Source organism: Mesitornis unicolor, unplaced genomic scaffold (genome assembly GCF_000695765.1).
Source record: "Mesitornis unicolor isolate BGI_N332 unplaced genomic scaffold, ASM69576v1 scaffold37638, whole genome shotgun sequence".
NCBI classification, from domain to species: Eukaryota; Metazoa; Chordata; class Aves; order Mesitornithiformes; family Mesitornithidae; genus Mesitornis; species Mesitornis unicolor.
Genome location: NW_010203525.1, coordinates 8157 through 31966, shown reverse-complemented (window position 1 = coordinate 31966; position 23810 = coordinate 8157). Strand labels below are relative to the sequence as shown.

General features: G+C 39.0%; 1 protein-coding gene across 1 annotated transcript; it reads left to right on the top strand.

Annotated features, from left to right (window-relative positions):
* The first annotated feature begins 1127 nt into the window (after positions 1-1127).
* Positions 1128-23439, top strand: TAMM41 (TAM41, mitochondrial translocator assembly and maintenance protein, homolog (S. cerevisiae)). The gene is made up of 7 exons (XM_010190726.1): positions 1128-1303; positions 3042-3134; positions 7251-7401; positions 9804-9949; positions 12159-12324; positions 14734-14796; positions 23140-23439. Exons 1-7 carry the CDS (start codon positions 1130-1132, stop codon positions 23214-23216), a joined length of 870 nt encoding a protein of 289 aa, XP_010189028.1. The 5' UTR covers positions 1128-1129; the 3' UTR covers positions 23217-23439.
* The last annotated feature ends 371 nt before the right edge of the window (positions 23440-23810 follow it).

Here is a 23810-nt window from a genome sequence, read left to right as displayed (position 1 = left end):
GGCGTCCTCCCCAGCCGCCGCGGCCGTGGGCCTTGTGCGTTCCGGTTATCGCGGAGGTGGCGCCGAGCGCGACTGGGTGCTGCTTCTGGCACCGTGGCCGGTGCACGAAAAGGGTCGAGAAACCCCCGATCTCTCACCAGACGGCGGTGGAATGGGGCCAGCGTCTTGTGTTGTGGTGGAGCGCCAGGGTCTGCAGAGTCCCGGGGGCCTCAACAGCCACCTGCAGTGGGGTGGTGCTCCTTTTTTTGGTGTATGGGTTCGACCTTTTAAAAATTGTTAATGGGTAATATTGCACATCATGGCTTTGCTATTTAGCACTGTCCACAAATTGGCTATTAAGCACTGTCCACAAATGCAACTTTAAATGTGTCTCATTTTCCTGTCTGAAAAAATGAAAGACAGAGGATAATAGGAATTTCAAAGCTCTAACGGCATCTCATCAGCACACCAAAGAACGGGGAAGAGGTAGCTGCCTTTTTAGTAGCATTTACAGAGTAGCTAAGATGCAGCCCAGAATTAGTGAGCTGTGAGGAGAGGTAGGCCAAATGAATTTGAAGCCATGTTACTGCAAATACAAGTTTGTTGTAGGTATGGCTTGTAAGCTGTCATCTGTCTGCAGGGAACACGTGAACTGATTTAAGAGCAGGGTGTGCATTGTACACTTTGGCGTTCAGATTGTTTTGTTGACTAAAGCAAGTAAATACACTAGAAGTGCAGTTTCTCACTCTCAGGTGCCTTTTATCTGCCCATATCTCCTAGTTCATGGCCTTGTCTATTAGCAGAAGGCCTGTTCATTAGCAGTTCAAGCTGTTACACTGAGCTGGGAACTTGGATGATGGAGATCTCACCACATGCTCTGCTGTTTTGGAGGGTTGGTTTGTTAACCAGGAGGACAGGACTCGACTGACTAGAAAGCATACAACTTCATCAGAACCTTTAAGCTGTGTTAGTGCTTGTGTTTTGGTGTTGTTTTTTTGGGATTGTTGGTTTTTTTGTTGTTTTTTTTTTAACTTGTGAAAAATTATTAGCTGGTATTTCCGTACTATGCATATCTTAGATTAATATGGTTAACATCAGTTGTTTCCTGACTTATAAACTCCAAGACCTTTCTCCTTATCCACAGATCAATATGCTGGACTTCGTGTTTGCTGTTGATGATTCTGTGACTTGGCATATGATGAACTTGTTAAAGAACAGGAGTCATTATTCCTTCCTAAAAGTTTTTGGGCCAAAACAGATAAGTACTGTACAGAACTATGGAGCAGGGATTTACTACAATACTTTAGTGCCGTGTAATGGCAGGGTAAGTACAAGTAGTTTAGGTAAATGAAGTCAGATGTTTGTATGTGAAGTATTTAAATGATCAGCTCAAAGCAGATTTCTGTGCAGGTAGCAACTCTTGTAGAATACAACTGGTCCTTAACTTGTGGTATCTTCAATATTTATGTCTCAAACAGTAAGAAACAGCACATTAATTAAAAAGCAAATTAAAAAGGGCGGCTGCTCTTGCACTTTAAAAGTGTGAGCAATGTTTGAAATTTACAAATAAAGCACTTCAGAAACTGGATTTATATTCCTTATTACTTGCTGTCTGGCAGTTTTGGTGGTTGTAAAGTGTATCATATGGTTAAACAAGGCCTTAATTTCAGCAATTGACCATGTAGTAATAGCAAACTGGATTCTTGCCGTTTATTTGACATAAAATGCAAACATATAACATAGCAAGTTTGGATTGACATCTGTGTTGTTTAGTGGCTAACATCCTGTGAAGCTTGGGTATCATTAATAATTCTTGGTAAGTAGTACTTGTCCAGCAGTCCAGTACTTGTCCTACTCCTGCATCAATGTGTAGGCTGTGCTTGACATTGGCAAGGAGGAACACAGCTGTGAGTCAGGAGAGAAACGCTCTGTCTGTCTTGGTGTTGATATTGAGTAACTTAGTAACAAACTGTACCTAGGGAAAGCGAGTTCTTTTAAGAAAGATAGGAAACTAAATGCAGTGAAGGACAGTCATGGAAAAATGCCATGTGAGCAGTGTGTAAGTAAGTGGAGGTTCTCGGAGCACATATGTTTGTAGAAACATTGGGTCCCTGTCAGGATTCTCCACAGAAAGTTGGAGAGGTAAAGAACATATCTATTGTGTACTTGCTGTTGTGTTTGGAGGCACCTGTATGAGGCTAGAATATGGGGTTTAAACCTTGTTCATCATATGTAAAAAGGGATTTGGGATTATATTTTAAGGACCAATCATCTTTGCTATGAAATTCAGTTCTTCTTGGCTCTTTATGCCGTTATCTCATGCTGTAATGACTTAGTCATATCACAGTCTATGGTCCTTAGTTATCCAGAAATTCTGGAGCTGACTGCCTGAAACTCGGGAACTGCATTGGTTACAGACTGTTGAAAGCTCGTATTTTTTCCAGTTACATAAAATGAACTACAGAATCACAATTTGTTTTCTAACATCAAAGAGGAGAAAGAAAACAGCTCCCTGATACACACAAATGTCTAGAGGTCTTTTTTATTTTAGCTCTTTGACAAAGTATTTCTTGAGTGTTTTCAATATGGTAAAGGATACTGTGGATTACTCAAACTATTGTAACGTTTGGCTGGTACAAAACTGATCATAAGCTTTCCAAAATCTTTTTATGAACAGTTGTAATTTAATGTTCAGATCTCTTCACTGTCAATGTTTGTCTAGAGTAGGTTTCTTTGGGGTTTAAAATCTTTCGCTTTAGTGATTGACCCTGGGGTGACTTCACTGTGACTTTGATTCTGGAAAGAATCTTAGAGTTCTGTGCATTCCACTTTGGTTTTTCCCAGAAGTTTGCATGTAAATAGGAATTATTTTTTAATAGGATTTTTTTTAAATACAGGATTTTTTTTGTGTTCATTAAAATGTTTTAATATTATGCATCTCTTTTTTTTGGAGATGTGTGTTCCTTAGAGGTAATGACAGTTATAGTAAGTAGTAAGTTTCATGTAGTGAAAATCGTGCGGGTATATGGTTTTTCAGAAGCCTTTCTTTTGCTTTTTTCCAGATGATAAAATATGGTGTAATTAGCACCGATACCCTGATTGATGATTTACTTCACTGGAAAACCCTGTATGTTGCTGGACGCCTACAAAAACCGGTAACTGTTCCTGTGTTCAGTTTTCTGGCTCAAAATGCAAGAGATTACAAGGCTGGAAAATTATCTGTTGTAGTTTTAACTTTAACTGTTAAGGATCTGTGTGTCAGTACTGGACAAATAATCTGCCCTGATTTAAGGGTCTAGCCCTAGAGGGATAATCTCTCAGAAAGGAAGTGAAACGTAGTCCTTGCTGATATTCTGTGTTATATGGAGAATAAAAAAAACCCAAACAAAAAACCAACCAAACAAAAAAACTGTAAGTAGATCAATCCCAGTTTTCTGCCTATGGTAAATCTTGAATAACTGGACTATATTAGCTCAAAGTCCCTGTAATGTTAAATGTAATATTTATCTTTTATAACAAATTACAGAAGTCACCAAAATTTAACATGGTTAAAGTCTTTAAAGATGAAAGCTGCTTTGCTGTGCAGTTCCTGTCTAGTTCATTGTATTGTTGAAGTATTTATAATTGACCACACCATGTATTAAGCCTGATGGTTTTTCTCCCTCATGTTTGTGTCATAAAAAAAAGGAGATCTTTGCTTTCTCATGAGTGCCAGATTCAGTGTGCTTTCAGCAGATGGCAGCAGTGCTGAGTTAAAATTTCTTAAGAGGGGAAGGGGGAATGAGAGGAGAATTCTGTTCAAGTCTTCAAACAGAAGTTAATTCTGCTTTTAACTAAAAATTTGCGATGAAAGTTTGAATAGATTGTGTCAGCACTACTGGCTTTTCTCTATCTCCAGAGACACATTAGAGCATTATATAGGTTAGAACAGCTGTTATCTTTATAAAGAGTGAAACTTAATACATTGAGAATAATAACTGGAAGAAGAATTCTGAATTTCACACTAAGAACAAATGGTGAATATTTACTTTCAGTGTGGCTGCATTTCCTGCTGCTTTCATTTATTGTAGGATTTTCTGTCATCTTAGTATCTATAAATTGTGCTTCATATCTTTTGATTAAATACAATGGAAGTATGTACTTGCACAAGAAGGCAGAATTGGGTATTTTGTTCAGTTGCTAACAAGACAGCAGAGATACCTTCACATATATTTGTTTAATAGATAAAAGAAGAAATCGGTCCAAATTATTTTCTTAAAACTCACAGCAATTTGCACTGAGTAAAGACTGCAGGACTTAAACTAGAGTTTGAAAGATTATTTGATGAGTGTCTCTTCCTGTAGAATCTTACAAAATCACTAACTGGGGTTTTGAATGCTATACATTGTTATAAAAAATGACCAAATAATTTGTTTAGTTCTGCTGTACAAGTTTCAAATGTCTGCTGGTTCTGGCTTCACAACTGATTTGATGTTTTGATACATAGTTGTAAGTGGTAGTGATAGAAAGCCTTTTTTTGCCTCCTTAAAAATGTGCAATAACTCTGTTTTGGAGGGGACACAGGGTTAGGTTTGGTTTCTTAGACATTGTAATCTCTTGCGTACCATTTGCCATTTCTGCTAGTTCTGGACAAAGCTGGCTGAAGCCAGACTAATACTGATTAACATTTCATTTGGGAATTTTCTCCTTGCTCTCACATAGAGGAGGAAGAGCCCAGCGCCTTTCTGGTGTTCCATTACAAAGCTGTCACTCTGAAAACTGTCCAAGCTATTCTAGCACATGAGCTAAAACACTTGTTCTGGCTTGAAAATCTTGGCTTAATTTTCACTGGAGGTTTTGTTTCCATTATAAACTGGTTGCCTTGACCAAGTACTCTTTCCAGAATGTTTGGCAGAATAGATGGAGTTTGGAATTGCCACTAAGAAATGTTAACTTTTCTTCCCAGGCTTCTTGGTTTGTGTTAAAAGTTTACTGGCTTTTCATCATACATGAAATTTATAATGCTGATGGGCTAAATTCCCATTTAACTGTATTGAAAAATTGAATAAACTTACTTGTAATTTCTCCATAGCTAAGAGGTTTCCTGGAAAAAAACCACTGCTGTGCCTAGAAAGTAAAATAAGCACAAGTGACATATAATTTGTTTCCAGGGGAAGATGATTTTTTAAAGCATCTGAAGTATTCCTGAATTTTTGTCAAACACAGAGTGCAAGTAATTGCTTTAGTGTATGCAGCTATATTTTTTGTTGTCCCAGAGAAACTATTAAGAGAAGGAAGCATTTAATAAATTGAAGTGAGGTGAGAGAGAGCCGAGTATGAATAGTGTATAGAAATATCTTGTAGTTTTTAGAGGGGTCTCGGGAGGTTTAGGTTTTTTTGTATTATAAAATTTCCCATGAAGAAGTGACAAAGCACATACTTGTTTACAGAATTTTTCCATTGGCCAAAACTGTGAAAACGTTTTTGGAAAGAGAATGGGAAAATCCTCTTGTGCTACTTGACACCATTCACTCTATAATGAGATTTTCTTTGTGCTGGAAGTATCTTTGTTTACAAGTGCCAGCAGTTTCTTGTGTATGAATTTCCTAGCAGTGAAGCTAGAACATTTCCTTTTTTAAACTGTTGTGATGACTGAGGGCTATGTGTATTTATAAAATTGAATATATGCCTCATTTAAAATATTTAATAATTTTAAAATCTCTACAGTTAGTTAACTGAATTTTCTGTATAATGTAAAACCAGAATAAACTGGCTTCCCCTTTCCCTTTTATGTGATGTGGTACAGTGACTAGTTCTGATCGTAAGTTCTCTGTACTGTGAAAAAGCCTTCCTTGAAAGGATACCTTAGCTGTTTCAGGTTATATTTGAGGTCAGAATTTTAGGTAATACTGCATCTGTGTGTGCTTGGGCTTTTGGGGAGTAAAAACCAGTTTGATACATTTGTTCATAACTGTCAGTGGGTTTGCATTTTAAGGTATTCTAGAGTAAATAAATAGTGAGAAGCTGTTCTTTATAAGCAAGACAATATTGCTTAGTCAGAACACTTGAAAAAGACAAATTCACAACAGGCAGGTATGCCTGGGAGAGTAGCTTCTGAAAGAGGGTAGTTAACCATCTTGTAGACCAGGCTGACTTCTTCTGTCTAGTGTGCTATAATAATATGTTTCTGTATACAGTCCTTACTGAACATTTGCTTTTTTTATGCCAGTGTATTTCCATATCCTAGGTGACTAGACTTTGTAGTTGATCTTGAACCGTGTGAATGTTTCCTAAAAATAAACTTCTCTCTGTGGCATGTAGAAGTGTTCAACTTGAGTGATGTAGAAGTGTTCAACTTGAGTGATGTGTTCTTCATGTATGCGTGAAGTTCCCATTGTGTTCACATTCTGCTCATATGAAGTGAAAAATAAAGGCCTGCTTCTTCTAGGGAACCACTAATGTCTAAGAAATTACTTGAAGCATGTGATAGGGAAGTCTTCCATTATTTTTTTTAAATAAATAGAAGATTAATAAGAAAACTTACCTCTTTTTCTGGTATTCCATTGTCTTTCAGTGTGACAGTCCTCCTTTTCTTGTTGCATAATCTCACATGAAGTATTTTTGTTAATCACAGAATGGTAGGAGCTGGAAGGGACCTCAAGACCTCATCCAGTCCAACCCCTGCCAGAGCAGGATCACCAGAGCAGTCACACAGGAACACGGGCAGGGGTTTGGATGTCTCAGAGAAGGAGACTCCACAACCTCTCTGGGCAGCCTGGGCCATGCTCTGGCACCCTCACAATGAAAAAGTTTCTCCTCATGTTAGCGTGGAACTTCTATGCTCCAGCTTGCACCCATTGCCCCTTGTCCGATCACTGAGAAGAGCCTGGCTCCTTTCTCCTGACACTCACACTTTACATATTTATAAATATTAGTCAGGTCACCCCTCATGCACCCTTAATGCATTCGTATTTGCTATTATGTTTAATTTGAAAATAACTATGAAGAGGTGACTAGCTCTTGAGAGGTTAGTTAATGGCTGTTGCTTATAGCAATTCCAAATGTGTTTGTAAAAACAGCCTTTTGTAGCAGGCTGTTAATTTTTAAACAAGATGTTCCTCTCTCTCCCACTGTGTAAACAAAAGGGGACACTTTTGTCTTTATTGTACCATAATAATAGGATCTAATCTTAATTTCATATTAATTTTTCATGCTGGATTGAGTAACATTTCTAGCTCCAACTTCAGTAGCACTTTCCTGACATCTTGTTTTCAATGACTCTGCTTTTTCAGGTGAAAATACTGACACAGAATGAGAATAGCAAGCTGCAAGCTGCTCTTGTTAGCAATCTGAAGAGTGCAGTCACAGCAGCCTTCCTCATGTTACCAGAAAGTTTCTCTGAAGAAGACCTTTATATGCAGATTGCAGGACTCTCCTATTCTGGTTAGTATAAAGGCTTCAAGGAGAAAAGCTGTGGTTGCAGCTGCAGTACTAAGTCTAATGTATAATCAGTCATCTGCACTCTTGCTTTGGGCCTACACTGTTGCACACTCCAATAACTGTATTTTACTGCTGTGTTGCGTAAGAGCTTGGAAAGACTTAATGTGTTTAAGTCATAGAAAATAGATATAGGTACATAAGCAAAACTTCCTATATCTGCTTGATTTATGAATGGCTAAGTATGGGTGATTGCATAGAGTGAAATAATGGGTTTTTTTTCATAGAATCATAGAATACCAGGTTGGAATGGACCACAAGGATCATCCAGTCCAACCTCTCGAGGTAAAAGTGTAGTTGTATACTTGATCGATGTAGGGGAATTTACCACTTCCCCTGGGAGATTATGGGTTGTATTTTGGGTTTAATGGTTCAAAACCTTGGAAAAAACGTTTCCCTCTCAGTGTAATGTTGATTCATGTGATGGTCTGACCCTACCTTGTTATTTCTTACTTTTTGAGTGTGCTGTGTTAAGGGTTCTTAATTAGTTAACTTAAAGATCCAATTTATGATCCTTCAGTATGCATTTAATACTCACCTCCTGGTTGGTATTTGTTAACTTTTTTTTTGGTAAGAGAATTTTCTCCTTTCTTTAGTCACAAAATTGGCATGGAAAAAAATTTAAGAAATCACTCCAAGTGACTCTTCAGTAAAAGCTTTAATGCTTACAATTTAATTCAGAATTGTTCTTTAAATGCTGATGTCCTTAATGAAATCACTGTGAACGAGTTTGGTTGGAGATGTACTTTACGCAGCACTTTCTTTGCTCATGTAGAAATGCAAGTTTGGCTTTTTAAAAAACCAATCAAACAAACATAAAAGCACAGGTAGCCAGGTAGGGTTTATGAGCTGCAGCTTGGCTCTACTGAGGAGTGTTACTGTAGTACTTCTCTGGTCAGTTTAGGTTGCAGTTTGTTCTGCTTTTCCTAAGCAGTTTTGGGTTTGTTGGGTTTTTTTGCGTTGTTACCTATTTGAAAGTGACAGTAAGGTACAGAGGGTGCTGACAGTGGGATGACTAAGCGTTGCTAACCAGGGCTGTTTGCTACAGGGCTGCATACCTGTCCACCAGAAACCTGACCACGAATGTCATTAGATTATGGCGAGCGCTAGTGACCAAGACACTTTTTTACATTTCCTTTGAAACAGTGCAATTAACCAAAAGCGTAAGAGATCAGTTACTGTGCTGCAAGATGTTGAAGTTGGCTCTGCTGTGTGAGCAAAGCTAAAGCAATCGGACTCCCAGTTGGGAATATTTAAGAAAAAGGCTGTCAGTGATGTGTCTGTGGATATTTTGCTGCCATTTTGTCAAGTCTTAAACATTTCAGAGCATATATTAGTAGACAAAACTGATTTTATATGTTACTCTAATGAGTTTCCTTGGAGACTGCTGAAAAGAGTTGCTCATGCTTTAATTTGGAAAATGGTTCTCCTTTTATTTTTTTATGCATTTTTCTGAGAGCAGTGAGTATCTTTTATATGGGAAATGTCTGTTTTGCATAAATTGAAATAAACTAAGCAATGCTAGCAAGTTGCCACCTTGCAACAAAATTTATCTCCTGAACGTGGGAAGTGAGAAAATTAATTGATTCAAGGGTTCTGGTTTTTTTTTGTTGATGTGTATTGAGACTCTTGACTCCTGATTGGCAACCCTGGAAGCTACCAGGGTGGTACCCAATAGAGACAGATGTATGCTGTGTTACACACTGACTGTCTCTTCACTTAGCCTCTTTGAAACTTTTCAGTTATGTATCGTAAAAGAAAGTGTAAAGGTCACTAAGGTAGCACTGGTGTTAAAAGGAGTTGCTTTTTGAAACTACTAGTGAAATACATGGCTAAGAGAAAAAGGTGATACTGTGATCTCACCATGAGTGCCCATTAGCTGTACTTCAGGTACAGCCCTTGAAGTGCAGAGACATTGCAAATAATTTTCCTTTAATATTGCAAAATTGAAGGTTGTTTCTGGATACAAAGTATTTGGTCTGGTCAATCTGTTGAAACTGATGCATGGTTGTAAAGAATACAGCTGTGTTACTGCTGCTTTTGAGGCTGAGCTTGGCAGCTGAATTTTTTTTGTTGCCTAAGTGAAAATGTGGTCACCTGGGTTGATGAGATTACAGCCTATCATAGGCTACATAACAATTCTGAATCTTATGTTCTGTGCTTGGAGGTATTTGGATAGTTTTTTGTGACTATTAGAAGGTAAACCTTATTGTGGGTTATATAGGCATTGGTTGAAGTGGAGAATGAAGTTTTATGTGACAGCTTTGTCCTGGGTTTCTGTTACATTCTCCTTCTTTGACTTTTCAGTTTTTTCCTAATGAATTAACTGTTTTTCCTTTCTTGATTAGGTGATTTCAGAATGATAATAGGAGAAGACAGATTGAAAGTGCAGAACATAGTGAAACCTAATGTTCCCCATTTTCAGAAGCTGTACAGTAACATATTACAGGACTGCCCTCAAGTGGTATATAAGCACCATCTGGGAAGGCTAGAGGCAAGTGTTCTTTTCGAAAACATTTTTAAACCAAGCAAGTGGAAGTGATTTATCACATTGACAGAAGGCAAGAATTATGCCATACACCAAGGCGAGCAGTTTTAGTCACAGTACTTGCCACAGTACTTGTTATTTGTTATGTTGCTGTTGTTTAGTTAATTCTGCAAGCAGAAGACTTGCCTTAAATACCAGTCACTGCATATGTAGGAACTACTGTTCATTTTCTTTGAGTATAGGCACAGAATTAGAGCCCCAGCAAGGAAACAAGAGAAGATCATTTTAAAACATGTGTTCTAATGACTGCCATATGGACACAACAGCCTAGGAAGTGATGAATAAACATATGGTTTGTGTTAAAAAGGTTAGGCCATAACTTAGAGGTGCAGCTTTCTGCAATCAAAAACTGCTCACAGAAAAAACCTAGAGTGCTAGTTATGAAGATCAGTTGACTAAACCCAAATGACTTTCTGGCATTACCTTTAAATGCTTATACTAAACCATTTTTTTCCTAGTTTTTGGGAAACAGGTATCCAAAATGACCAGTATCTTGAATTCCATCTTTCTGGCATAAGGTGTAACATTGCAATTAGGGGAGAGGTGCCACAGTCAGGGGTCCAGTAGTAATTTTTCGTGTTGTAGCATGCACATCCATGTGTGACTATTCAAGTGCGATACACATTTCAAGATGAAGTTACAAACAGCATGGGTTGTCTCATGGACGTGGTTATCTGTCCTCAAGTAGCCCTGGTAGTTGTCTCAAAAGTACTTCTTTTTAGTACGTGTCTTTGTTAGAAACTGAAGTACAGATATAAGCAAGCTTAAGTACAGTAAACAGTTTTACTGAAACACTTTGGAGTACAGCATAGACGAATCTGTATTGTGCTACACGTCTCCATTTTTTCTTATCAATGTGATTTTGAACGGTTTAGTAGAAGTAATATTTAAATTAATTTTGAAAAGAATCAGTAATGCTTTCTCCAAGAAAAAGGCTAGTTAGAGCAATACTCCCTGTTGTGTTACCTTTAAACAAATCCTGGTAGCATATTACAGATATGTTGTTGGATAATAAATCTGTCCAGCATTCCATAGTAGTCATCAAGGCTGTTGATTAAATGCCATCATTTTACTGTTGATTTGAAGCAAAGGGCTTTAATGCTTTATTCCTCACACCTTGGTCTGCTTATTGGCAGTTATTCCTCAGATTGAAGAGGATAACTGCTGTCAGGAGTGCCATTTAATGCAGAATAGAAACCCCTTCTCCAAGTACACATCTTTGGAGTTACAGAGGAAATTCTTAAAAGATTCCTCAGAAACAATTGAAGACAGACACTGGTTCTTGTAGTTCTGGTTCAGGCGTGGATTCCTCCCACATAATGTTAAGAGCCTGCTCGTTGTCTGCTCCCTCTGCAGTCGGTGGGTGATTCATCTGGATATCATTTTCTCCCCATTGACTAAAGGGAGTGTACAGGGCAACTAGGCTCCTGGCTGATGTCTCCGTGAACTGTCGAAGAAGTTGTGTGGGTGGAATCGAGCTCTTCATTTTTTCCTCCAGTTTTGGAGAGATCTGCTCTGTTACGCATTTTTCGGTATTTGTGCTTAACATTTTGTGTAAATGTGTAGAGGCCTGCATGTTGGTATCACTGTATTCAAAAAGGGGTCATTGAGTTTCTGATGTAGACTGGAAAATGTGGCATGAATGTTTCCTTCGAATTATACAAACCAGATGTGGTTTGAGTTTAAAGCAGAGAAAACGTTTTTCAGACTAACTCCAAGTGTGTGCTTATGTGGTTTGATTATGTTCAAGCAGAAGAAACTGAGCTAAGTTGTCTTCTGGGAACTTTTTTTTTCATTGCAGTGTACTTACGTTTCCAAAAGAAACTGAATAGAGCAGAAATGATACCGTTTCAATGAAAAGTTGCTTGCAGAGGCAGCAAGATCATGTGTGTACCTCAGTCTTCCCTTGAATAAAAATTAATGTCTTTGCATTGAGTGTTTCTTCAGGTTCAGAGCTGAGATACTACATTTCCCAGTGCTTGGGAAGGTTTCACTAGCATTGTCAATGGCTCTTACAAGTGAAATGGATTGTGTTCTTTGAAACGTTTATCAGAGGTCAAAGATAGTCAAAAGACTTTCTTGTCTTCTTTGAAAAAAGAACTTACTTTATTAACACTGCATGTTTTTAACTGTTGTTTTTTTCTCTAACATTCAGATTGATAAGAGTCCAGAAGGTCAATTTGCACAACTAATGGCTTTGCCAAGGACCCTGCAACAAAAGATAACTTCTCTAGTAGACCCTCCTGGAAAAAACAGAGACGTGGAAGAAATTTTACTGCAAGTTGCCCATGACCCTGAGTGTGGATTTGTGGTGCATCAAGGTAGGCCTCGATCAGTGTAACCTCCTTTAAGACATGATAGATACACAGATTTATTGTATGTGTCCTTCTAATTCAGAAGGATGATTCAGAGAGAAGGGTGAAGAAAATAAGAGATTACTCATAAGTTAACATTCCTAAAAGCGAGGTTTGGGGTTGGTTTGATTGCCAACAGGTTATCTGAAATATGAGCCATTAGCATTCCTACTGATACAGAAGTATATGTTTTGGTTTGGGTCGTGAAAGAAGTAGCCTTTAGGAGTTACTGTGACCTACATAGACCATCTAACTCTTTGGGATGCTTACATCTTCAGGATTCCATTGGCTGGCATAACTTCATCTAAATATACTAAGCTATATATCCTGCCTGTCATACATAGCAACGCTAAGTTAATTTTCTGGCTTGCTGACATTACCTTTTTCAGTCATCATGGTCCAAATAGGTGAGCTCTGGCAGAGAGCTCAAGCTTTGAGGAAGAAGATTGAGGTGCTTCTCATCATCACAGCTTCTCTGAGGCAAGGTTATATCATAGAAGCAAGTTAAAGCTAATGCTGCAGACGTCCATGTTTTATTTTACAACAGAAAAATGAAAACATGTATTACTTCAAGAGTCCTTTACATCTTTAAAGAACTTGACGCATCTTAGTTCCAGGTGGTCAATTCTGCAAGCTCCTTGAGCATAGCAAGAACTCCCTAGGGGCCCAAGAACCAGTAGACACTAGCCAGGTGCTGAGGGAGCGCCTACACTGATATCTGTTTAGGGAAATAAAGCTCCTGAGAGTTGCAGTTCTCCATGAACAGCATAGGATGAATTGCACCTGAACATCAAGGTGTCCAGCTTCTTTCAGCTCAGCTGCTATGGCAGCTTCTGTGGTACTATGGCTGGAGTGCAACAGTAATGTGAAAATAGCTGAATCTGGGAGCAGGAGTAGCAGTGTTGTGAGCTGAATAAGGTTGCAGAGCTTTGGGTTGTCCACCCTAAGGTAACGATCCTTGTGGTTCTGTGTAGGTAGGGTATTGCAGGCAAGGCTGTGACTGGACTGTGTGTAGTGGTGCAGCAGTTCAGTATCAAGACATTGGATAGATCTAGTCTTCTCAAGCCATACAGTTTATACTCTTAGGAGAACAAATCAAACCCCCTCTTTCAGTTTTGTGGTTCAAAGATTTTTCCTAATTTGAGAATACAGGTAAAGGACAGGACAAACCGTTTGGTAATCCTACAAGGCAAAGCTGATTACTCAAGTTGAATTGCGTTGTCCCATGGTATTTTACTAACTCAACATGATTTGATCCCTTTCCCTCCCTACCCTCTCAGATTATTTTCTGGTGGAGTATTGTATCCCTCTTACTTATTCATGGATTTCCCTAAGCTCTGATCTCATTTTAAAAATAGCTTTGGAAGAAGGATTTAAAACTAAGAATTGAAATTATATTCTATATTCTGGTGAATGCAGAAGAAATTTCAGTTTGGAAGACAAACTCTGAGACTGCTGCATTTCTACATTTTTAAGTATTTAGTAATGTACAGTAGTCTTGTTCAGCACATACCAGTATGATTTTAACAGATAAAACTGAATTCTCTTCAAAAATGTTTTATTGTCTTACATACTATTCCATTAATACCCAAGAACCACTGGACAATGAGGACTGAATGTGCCACAGGGCACAGTGGTAAATGAGCATTATCTCCAAAAGCTGATAATTTAAGAAAGCCAGACAAACATTGCACAATATAGGCATCCCTACTTGATCAGAGAAATGCAAAATCCCATTTTCATGTTGAATTAAACAGTAAGCATAATTTGTTCTGCTCTAGAAAGTTAATATAACTGCACTTAGGTGAAACAACTCTGAATCCTTTGTGACTTAGTCACAAAGATCTTAGTAGAGAAATAATGGGAACACTAAATAAATTAATTGGATCAATTCCTACTAGTTGTTACTGTTTTAATATTGATTGGGGTTTTTTTCTGTATGTTACTAGCTATTAGGAAGAAATTCTTGACTGTGAGGGTGGTGAGCACTGGCCCAGGTTGCCCAGGGAAGCTGTGGATGCCCCCTCCCTGGCAGTGCCCAAGGCCAGGTTGGATGGGGCCTTGGGCAACCTGGGCTGGTGGAGGTGTCCCTGCACATGGCAGGGGGTTTGACTGGATGAGCTTTAAGGTCCCTTCCAGCCCAAACCATTCTGTGATTCTATGAAATAAGTGAAAATAGCTTGGAGAATATTTTCAGTTAGTGTGACAAAGCAGAACAGAAACAAACTTTTTTGGCTTAAGTGTTTTACTGTCAAGCTGCTTTGATTTGTATAACTGGAAAAAACTTAATTTTTTTTTTACGTATGTTGGAGGATTAAAAAAAATCCCTACAGAACTGCTAAGATGGGTAACATATGTGTGCTTTTCTATCTGCAGGCATTTCAGGAATTGTGAGATCTTCCAGTATAGTGCAGAGTGCTAAAACCATACTAACAGCTGGTAAGAATGTGTGATTTCTATCAACATAAGCATTCTGATTTCATAAAGTAAAACTTAGAGGGCACCAAGACTGTCTTGTTACAAGAGTTTAAGGATTAAACTTTTTGAGTGTCTAATGAAAGCCCCTGGAAAGTAAAATATTTGAAGCAGAAGCTTCATGTAGCTATTGAGAAATTGCAAAGTACCAGAAGTAATTAGAGTCTATATGAGTCTTAAACAAACAAACTAAACCTCCCAGCAACCCCAGAGTACCAGAAAAACAACTTCTGACTTCAATTTCCATCTATATGTGGGCCAGATTTGGTTGATGTGCACTAGTGCTGCTCTTTTTATATTAAAAAGGGGAAAAAAATTACTTCATAATTCATTCTGACTTTCTGCCTGTGAGTGGATTCCTAAATGATCAGTACCTAATATTGGTGTGTTATGTAGACTGTAAGGTTATTTCATCATAAAAAGGAGGGGTTGAGTTTTGAGAGAGAGGTCTTTGGCAGGATCTGATGGTTTTGTCAGGCTCAGATGCTAGGGGTGTGTTTGAAGACATCACGTGTTCTAAACTGAGCCTATACTTGGTGAGCATTGGGTAGGACTGAAACTCTCATACTTCAATATGAATTACTTCAGAAAAAGAGTTGAATATTACAAATTCAATGTGAGAGAAGGTGTAGAAGGGAAGAAAAGGACTTGCTTGTATAGGAACACAGGAAAACTAGGTATGCTTTTCAGCTATCGGAGTCTAGTGGAGTGAAAGTTACTGCCAGTTAAGAGCTGGAGGTTCATCCTGTTTTCTGAGTTCTGGACTAAATCTACTTTTAAGGTGACCTGATTTTTACTGCAGCTTGATTTAAAAGAAAGACTTTAGACCTGAACCTTCATTTACTTAAAACTCTGACATGGAGTTAGTCTTAATTTCTGCAAAGTAAAAAATCCTTGCTGCTTGCATGGATGTGCTTAAATAATTTTCTGAACTCATTCATACCTATTCCTCGTTCTTCCACAAAAGCAATTATGTATAAATGATGCCATTACTGATTTTAAAAGCAGCTGTATAGTTTCCTGCTGAGCAATTCTTATCCAGACTTCTACAGCTGCTGTTCCCTTCCCATTTAGTATTAAAGTTGGTGGCTCCATGTTACATTTCCTACCTCCTTGTAAAGAAACACAAGTTGCAGTGTTCAGGACCATTAGTGGTCTGCTGAGTAAAACAAGCAGGAGCAGTTGTACTTTTTATATGCTTCTGTTAATAGTCTAGTTCTATAAACTGGAAGAAGTCTGACAAAACTATTGCCTAACTTTGTTTAGTAGCTGGAGGAAGCTAAGGACATAACTCCATCTTAGAGAAGCAAACTTTTGTTTTATATAAGTTAGGCATATTGCAGCTATTGGTTTCCAATGTAAGGTTTCCAACCAAACAGATGACATTTTTCTTCTAGGGTTTGTTGTCAAAATTGCCTGCTAGTGGTCAAGACTTCTTGTATTGTAACAGACCTCTCTTAGAAATACCAGCTTGTAACCTAGCTGTTTCTAAATTCACAGAGTAGATTTTGTAGAGTGAAATAATTGGAGAGGAGGAGTCAAAGACAGCGTTACCGTGTTGAATTGGGTGCTTGTGAAGGTTAGTGGCTTGACTGACTCATGGAGCAAAGCTGTTTGTGTGGCAGTGCAAGAGTAGGAATAAGGCTTTGTCAGATTATTTATGCTCCCCTTCTGTCTGTTCTGATAGAACAAACTAAACTTGGGAGAGTTTAGTTTTCTTACTTATAGCATGATCTAGTTTGTTTTATTTTAACTGTATTTACTCATTTCTGCTAGAATCAGGCCAAAACCATCAGCAACAGAATTCAGGGTTGATCTTTTGGGGTTACTCACAGTTTTTTTGCTGAGGGAAACAAATTAGATTGGAAAAAGACCGTTTCTAGCATTTCCTAACCTCTGAATGTTGTTTAGTGAATGCAAAGCTTGCCTGTGGAGCTAACCTTCCTGAGCACAGTAGTGCAGGCCACCCTGGCTGGAGAAGGGGAGTCCTGCTGCCCCAGTTAGGATCAGGAGCGTGTCTGCGACGTGTGCTGCTGCTCAGAAAATGAGCCTTGCCTCACTTGCCCATGTAGGCATAGCCCAGCTTCCCCACAAGCCTGTGTGTGGGCCTCATCAGAACACCACCAGTTTTGCTCACTGAAGATGGACAGAAGCACGGAAATAGTATTTTTGTAATAAAAACTTACATTGTAGTGCACACGAAAGAAGAAATTAAATCTAACTGACCAGGGGTGTGACCTCAGTGTTTTTCAGATGTGATGTTTATATGATCTTCAGTGATCTTCCCTGGGATTTAGGAGGGACAGGTTCCATGAGTTTTGGAGTTGATCAATAGAAGGCTTTTAACTGATTTTTTTAATTACTATTTCTCTCCAAACATTTATGTTAAATCTTGCTGTCCTGTCTAATGAAGATTGTCTCCCAATCATGGTTTCTTAATTTCTTAATGCCATCCAGAGGGACCTGGACAAGCTGGAGAAGTGGGCCCAGGTGGACCTAATGAGGTTCAACAAGGCCAAGTGCAGGGTCCTGCACCTGGGTCAGGACAATCGTCATTACCAATACAGGCTGAGAGATGATGTGCTGGAAAGCAGCCCTGAGGGAAAGGATTTGGGGGTACTGGTGGGTGAAAAGCTGGACATGAGGCACCAATGTGCATCTGCAGCCCAGAAACCAACCCCATCCTGGGCTGCATCACAAGAAGTGTGGCCGGCAGGGCCAGGGAGGTGATTCTGCCCCTCTGCTGTGCTCTGGTGAGACCTCACCTGGATACTGCGTCCAGCCTTGGAGTCCCCAACACAAGGACATTGAAGTGCTGGAGTGGGTCCAGAGGAGGCCACAAAGAGGCTCGGGGGTTGGAGCAGCTCTGCTATGGGAACAGGCTGAGAGAGTTGGGGTTGTTCAGCCTAGAGATGAGAAGGCTCCTGGGGGACCTTCCAATACCTGAAAGGTGCCTATAAGAGATCTGGGGAAGAGCTGTTCGCTGGGGCATGGAGTGGTAGGACAAGTGGTGCTGGTTTTAAACTAGAGAAGGGGAGATTTGGGTTGGATATGAGGAAAAAGTTCTTCACCATGAGGTGGTCGATCACTGGCACAGGTTGCCCAGAGAGGTGGTGCAGGCCCCATCCCTGGAGATGTTCAAGGCCAGGGTTGATGGGGCTCTGAGCAACCTGATCTGGTGACATTGTCCCTGTCACTGCAGGGTTGGACTGAAGGAGATTTAAAGGTCCCTTCCAACCCAATACATCCTATGATTCTAATTTTAAAAGTTCATCACTAGGGGGCAGGCATTAATGCTGCTCACTGCTTTTGCTATTTTTTGGGGCTCTTGTCAAGCAATATCCCTATAGAGACATACTGTACACAGGCAAAACTTTGAGGCTCCTACATTAAACATAGTTACTTAATTCATGTAAGGAATGTGTATTACAGGAGGTGTAGAGCTTTTAAATGTTATCCCTAAGGATGCTGTATTTCTTTCTTCATTCTTTATGCAAATCTTGTCTAATATTCTGTTCCTCTGAGGCCTATTTTAACACTTTCTAATAGAGATTTTAGGAAAAGTATTATGGCTCTGTCTTCCTGCAGTGTTTACATTAAGAATAGTAGCTAAAAGAAGAGAAATATGAAAGAGATTAATGAAATTAGTGGCTCCATTAGATAAGCTCTGATTCTTTTCTTGTTGTTCCTAGTAACTATACTTTTGTGCTATGTCTGCTTTGAAAAGAGTTAGTTTTCATTACATGGCCATCATTTCGAAATGTGATGGAGGACACAAAATTATTTCCTTAGCTGCTTGTTTTATCTCAACAACAACAAGTGAAATGCCTACTCTCTGGTCTGTAGCATCGTAGTCCAATGTACGGCATATTTCTAAATTAAATTTTAAATCAGGAATAGTCGTTGCTGAGATGGCATGCTGTGTATTCACATTATTGGCAAGGAGCACAAAGAGTTTCAACCCATTTAAGAGAACTTTTTTCATCTTTCTCTGCCAGTGTGGTTTTAAAATTGAGCTCAAGCTCCATGTTTTTGTTTGTTGTTAAATGCCCTATTTAGTTTTTGAAAATGCGGCTATGTATTTCTTTGACTCTTGTGGTGAGATTGTCTCTCTGTTTCTCATTAGAGATGGCACCATCATTTGATTTATTTTTCCCACATAGCCAGAGTCTGCATGGTCTTTGGGAACTAACTCTGAAGTACTTTTGTTTAGCTCCTCTGAAGGAGCTTTATATCTTTATATCCTCTTTATATCTTACTAGAGGAATACTACAAGCCTTGAAAATTTTATATAAATAAAACACTATATTAATCAGTAGAAGCAATTGTTAGAGATACTTTTAAGTTAGCACAAACACTTGTAGCTTCTCTGAATAACATTTGTTTTCTTGAAACTAGGATATTAGTATACTACGTCTCCAAGGATTTATTTTTTTTAACTATAAGGAACAGTTTTAAATATAAAATACTTCGTAGATTTGTGATAACTGCTGTGCTGCCTGAGCAGATATTGCATACCACTGCACTTCACTGTAAATATGTGTAAAAATTTGCATACATTTGTGCATGAGACACTAACAATGTTAACTATTTGCCTCCACATGACAGCTCTTCCGCAGTGTGTGCATTCGACTTTCCTTTTCTAAAGGAAATAAAGAATACTACAGCCAGACATATCTACTGGGAGACTCTGAGGGACTTTTAGCCAAATTACTATCTTACAGCACTAACACTTCCAAAAAAACCGAGTGTGGGTTGTTAAGTAAAACCAGATACAACTGATGTTTACACTGAAATTTTGTGGTCTTGATTCCATGTGCGTTAGGTCTTTGTTCTCTGTCGTATAGTGGAAAAATCTAAAGGGGAGGTGGAGCCGCCAAGTCATAGATTCATAGCTAAAATAGAAAGACATTTTCATGTGGTCCAACTGCTTCAGATTCTGAGACTGAGCCATAATTACAACCATTAACTTTTACTATAGATGTGACTCATCACCCTGAGGGCTGCTTGAAGAAACCAGCTGTATGTATAAACCTGTCTTTTGCTTTGTAGCGTGATGTGCTAGGGTAGAAATGTAAGCAGCTTATTACATAAGGCTCCAGCGGGTGGAGCTCAGCAGAGTGCTCCCTGCAGGGGGAAAAGATGAAGGAGAAAAACCTCTTTCTGTCGAGCTGCTGCAGGAGGCAGAGGAGGTTGGCAAGCTGCTGAACAAGCTGGCTTGAAGGCTGTGGTGCCAGCGCAGTGAATTACCATCAGGCAGGGCTGCATCAGCTGTGGTGCTGGTGATTTGCCACATGCTATGCTGTGCTTCCAAAAGTGCTCTGGCTTATTTGGAATGGCAAAACAAGGTCGATTCTGGCAGAGCGATTTCAGTATCTGGGGGGTTGCATCCTGGAAGTGTAGTGCCTAGGAGGCTGGACAGTAATCAAAGCTGTACAGTTACATAGCTTTTCCTTTGGGGGTTAGAGCCACTTCCTTCACTTGTGTATTGTGCCTGAGCTCAATCTGGCCTTGCTCTGCCGCTGCCATGTTTACGCTGGGTGTAATTTTAATGCAGATATGTGAGGTGCTTCAAAATTTACATGATTGTTTACTAGTTAGTTGAGATGCTGTGAAGAAAAGCTCATCGTGACTTCATTAGTTTGCTTGCTTTTAACAAAAACCTATTAAATATAGAAAAATATGAGGTTACATATGGGATGCACATGGTTTTGTAAGCTGAAAAATATATGTATGGATTCCTTACAAAAGGTGAAGTTGAGTTTATTTAAATTGCAATTTGCAATTGCAAGAAGTGCAAAACTGATTATGTACAGTGTATTTGTTATAGGCTTTTTACTCTCCATCACATTCCTTCAGAAATAGAGCATATACTTTTCCCTATTAATGCAGACTCATTTGAATTCTGGTAACTAGACTGCTAATACAGAGTGCTTCTTTCACCTGAAGTATTTTATCTTCACTGGATTACTTTCTAAGGTCTTCTCAAAATCAAATATCACATCCTTGTGCCTCCCCACCCCCCAAAAAAAGAGTGCAATGGCTAAACTTGGGTGTAATTTGCTCATTTATTCCAGCAGATCTTTCCTTGTGTTCTGGTGTGTTATCCTGTGTGACTTTTGGCTAAATTGCTTCTGTGTACTTTTAGTCAGTCTTGCCAGGTAAATAGTGTTCTATGAAATAAATATAAGAAAAATTGTAGTAAGTCTAACGTACCATACTTCTAAATCTGTGCATGTGTCAAAATTAAAGGGTTTTTGTGCAGCCTTTTCAGCTTTGAATTTTTAAGGGTGTGATTAGACTCGAATCTGAAAAGTCACTCTGTGTTTTATGTTGGTTTTTTGTTTTATTTTGGGGTAGGTTTTAATCAAAAAAAGCTGGAAGGAGGAAAAATAAGTAGCTCCACTGGCTAGGATCTCAGAACCCCACTGAAATGCCAAGACTAACAGTATTTTGGTTTCAAGTTTCCAAATCCTAGATGACTAAACCCAGCAAAAGGCTGTGTGTTTTTTTTTTTTACTCTAGGTCTGTAAGAACTTCAGAAAGTGTTTAACTCTAAGGGTACACTTTACAAATTGTGGGGGAGTCATCCTCAATCCCTTTGTATCTAAAACTTGTCAAAGCTTGGAGACAGTGACTGCTGCAAAAACCACCTGTATCTTTGTGCAAACTGAGAAATGCCTTCCTTTGCTGTAGGGCTAGCGTAATGGTTTGGTATTTACCCAGGTTCACTACCTGTGGGCTGCTGCAGGATGATGCTAGAGTATGACAGCTCTTCTGGCTTCAGATGAGGTTTCTCATAAACAAGTGGCAGGCAGGTTACTCTGAAGCAGAATTGGTCCAGACAGCATCCCTGTGGCAGGGTGTTCACAGGTACACTTCTGATTTGCGGTGTTGCCAAATTACAGCTGTTTGTCAGCACCTCATTATTTTTGCTTCTTTCAGTTTCCTTGCGTAGATGCCTTATTAATCTGGTTTTCCATCCCCATCATCATTTCATTATTAGCACTTTTTGCCTAAGGGCACAGATGTTGTTTCATTATGCAAGATGAGCAGTTTTATTCTCTTGCAGATGTGCTATTCTCTCACTTACGAAACGGTAGCTGCCATTAGTTAGGATGAAGCAATAACAAAATATTCAAGGAGGTTATAATGTACTTTACAACTTGTTGAAACCAGAACAGATTTTCACTTCAACAGTCACCAGCACATTTCCTATGGGGGGAAAGAAACCAACAACAATTCTTTGTTTTAGTTCTTAATTTAAAAGCCTTTGCTTGGCAATGCTCTGGGTCTATTTGTTCTGGAAAGCTGCTGATGGTGTGCAGTGTTTGATTACATTTACTCAAGATGGGCACCAGTGTGATGCTTCTCAGTTCTACCTGTGTATAACTGGTCTACAAGAAGGCACCAAGCACCTGACGTATAGCATCAAGCAAGGCTAACTAAAATCTGATTAGCAGAAACACTGGTAAAGGAGGAGTGGTGAAGTAGGATTTGAAAGTATAAAGCTTGCTGTCTACAGAGTTTGTCTTGCCTGAGCAGACTGTTCTTTTGTGCTGGTTCACCCCTCTCTCTCGCCTTCCCCTTTATCCCTTCAGTAAAATTTTGGCTGCCCAGCTTTAGGCACAGCTGTGGTTCTTGATCATTAGGCCTCATCTAATCTACAGAACCTGGTGATGGGCTTCTGTCTCAAGAGCCAAAATGCTTTGACAGCTAGACTGTTCTCACAGAGGTGGCCAGCTAATGAAGCTGGGTTTCTCCAAATGGTCCTGCTCGGGTGTCCATGCTCTGCCAGGTTGCTGGTGTCCCTTACCAGGCCAGGGCACAACCTGACTCAGCTGGACACGCCACCTCGCAGTAGAGCAGAAGGGGCTTGAAAAGCATCATGTATTGGATTGGTGAGGATCTGCTGTAGACACAGATGGTTTAAAAGACTTCCTATCTTTAGCATTTAGGAGTGGTGGTGTAAATCATCAGTTTCCCTCTGTACTGGTTAAGAGTTTTATCATGAATCTCTATGCTTGTTATACCTTGGTCACTGTCTATACAATGTGCTTGTATGCAGCATCAGCAGGCCTTCAGAATGAACTTATTATATTATGCATGCTTTGATAGTATTGAAAGTATTCTTTGTGTGATTACTTACTGTAGTATGAGTGTGACAAGAAAGTTGTGTGTCTGCCTGATGGATTAGGTTGTAACTCTTCCAGGGCAATATTTTACTTAATATAGTAAGAACATAGTATTTGAGTTAGACTTCCTAAATGCTGATATTTTCTGGTTTTTTTTTCTTTTTTTTTTTAGGGTTGAAGAAATCTATAACTTACAGTATGAAGAAACTGTATAAAATGACAAAGGGATGGTTAAGGAAGACATCTTGAGTCTTGACATACTGTGTATGGGTAAATAAATGGTACTTTTTCTCTAAATATTGTGCAGATGTTGCTTTGCCAATTTGAGAAGATTGAAGTGCGTTTAAGAAGTCTGTGATAATCATTTACATGCCCAATTTTACTAAAATAGGAACTTTTGTTAGTGGGGGAAGGTTCAGTGGTAATAGGGCAAAGGAATTATATTCTGTAAGTACTGAAATGGATTTTCCTGTATACTCTAGTTTGGATTTTCAGAAACCCTGAGTAAAAAGGATTGATTGTACATATGAATTAAAAACCAAAGTCATTTATTTTCTATGCATTGCTAGCTTTACTTTCTGAAATACCCTCAGGCTCTTTCAAAATATTCACTCTATCAGTTTTAATTCTGTCAGGGACTTAGGAAATTTAAGAGTCCATTGAGTTTTAAGTAGCTATGAAACTTTCCTCTCACAAGACATTATTTCTGCACTTACAAGTTCATCCTCGGAATTCTTCTGAGGTTGCTTACTGGGTGCTTTTACAGAGTAGACTCCATGAAAAGCAATTTTTTTTTCCTCAGATGTGTGACATTCTGAATCCCAAAGCTTCAAAAATAACTTT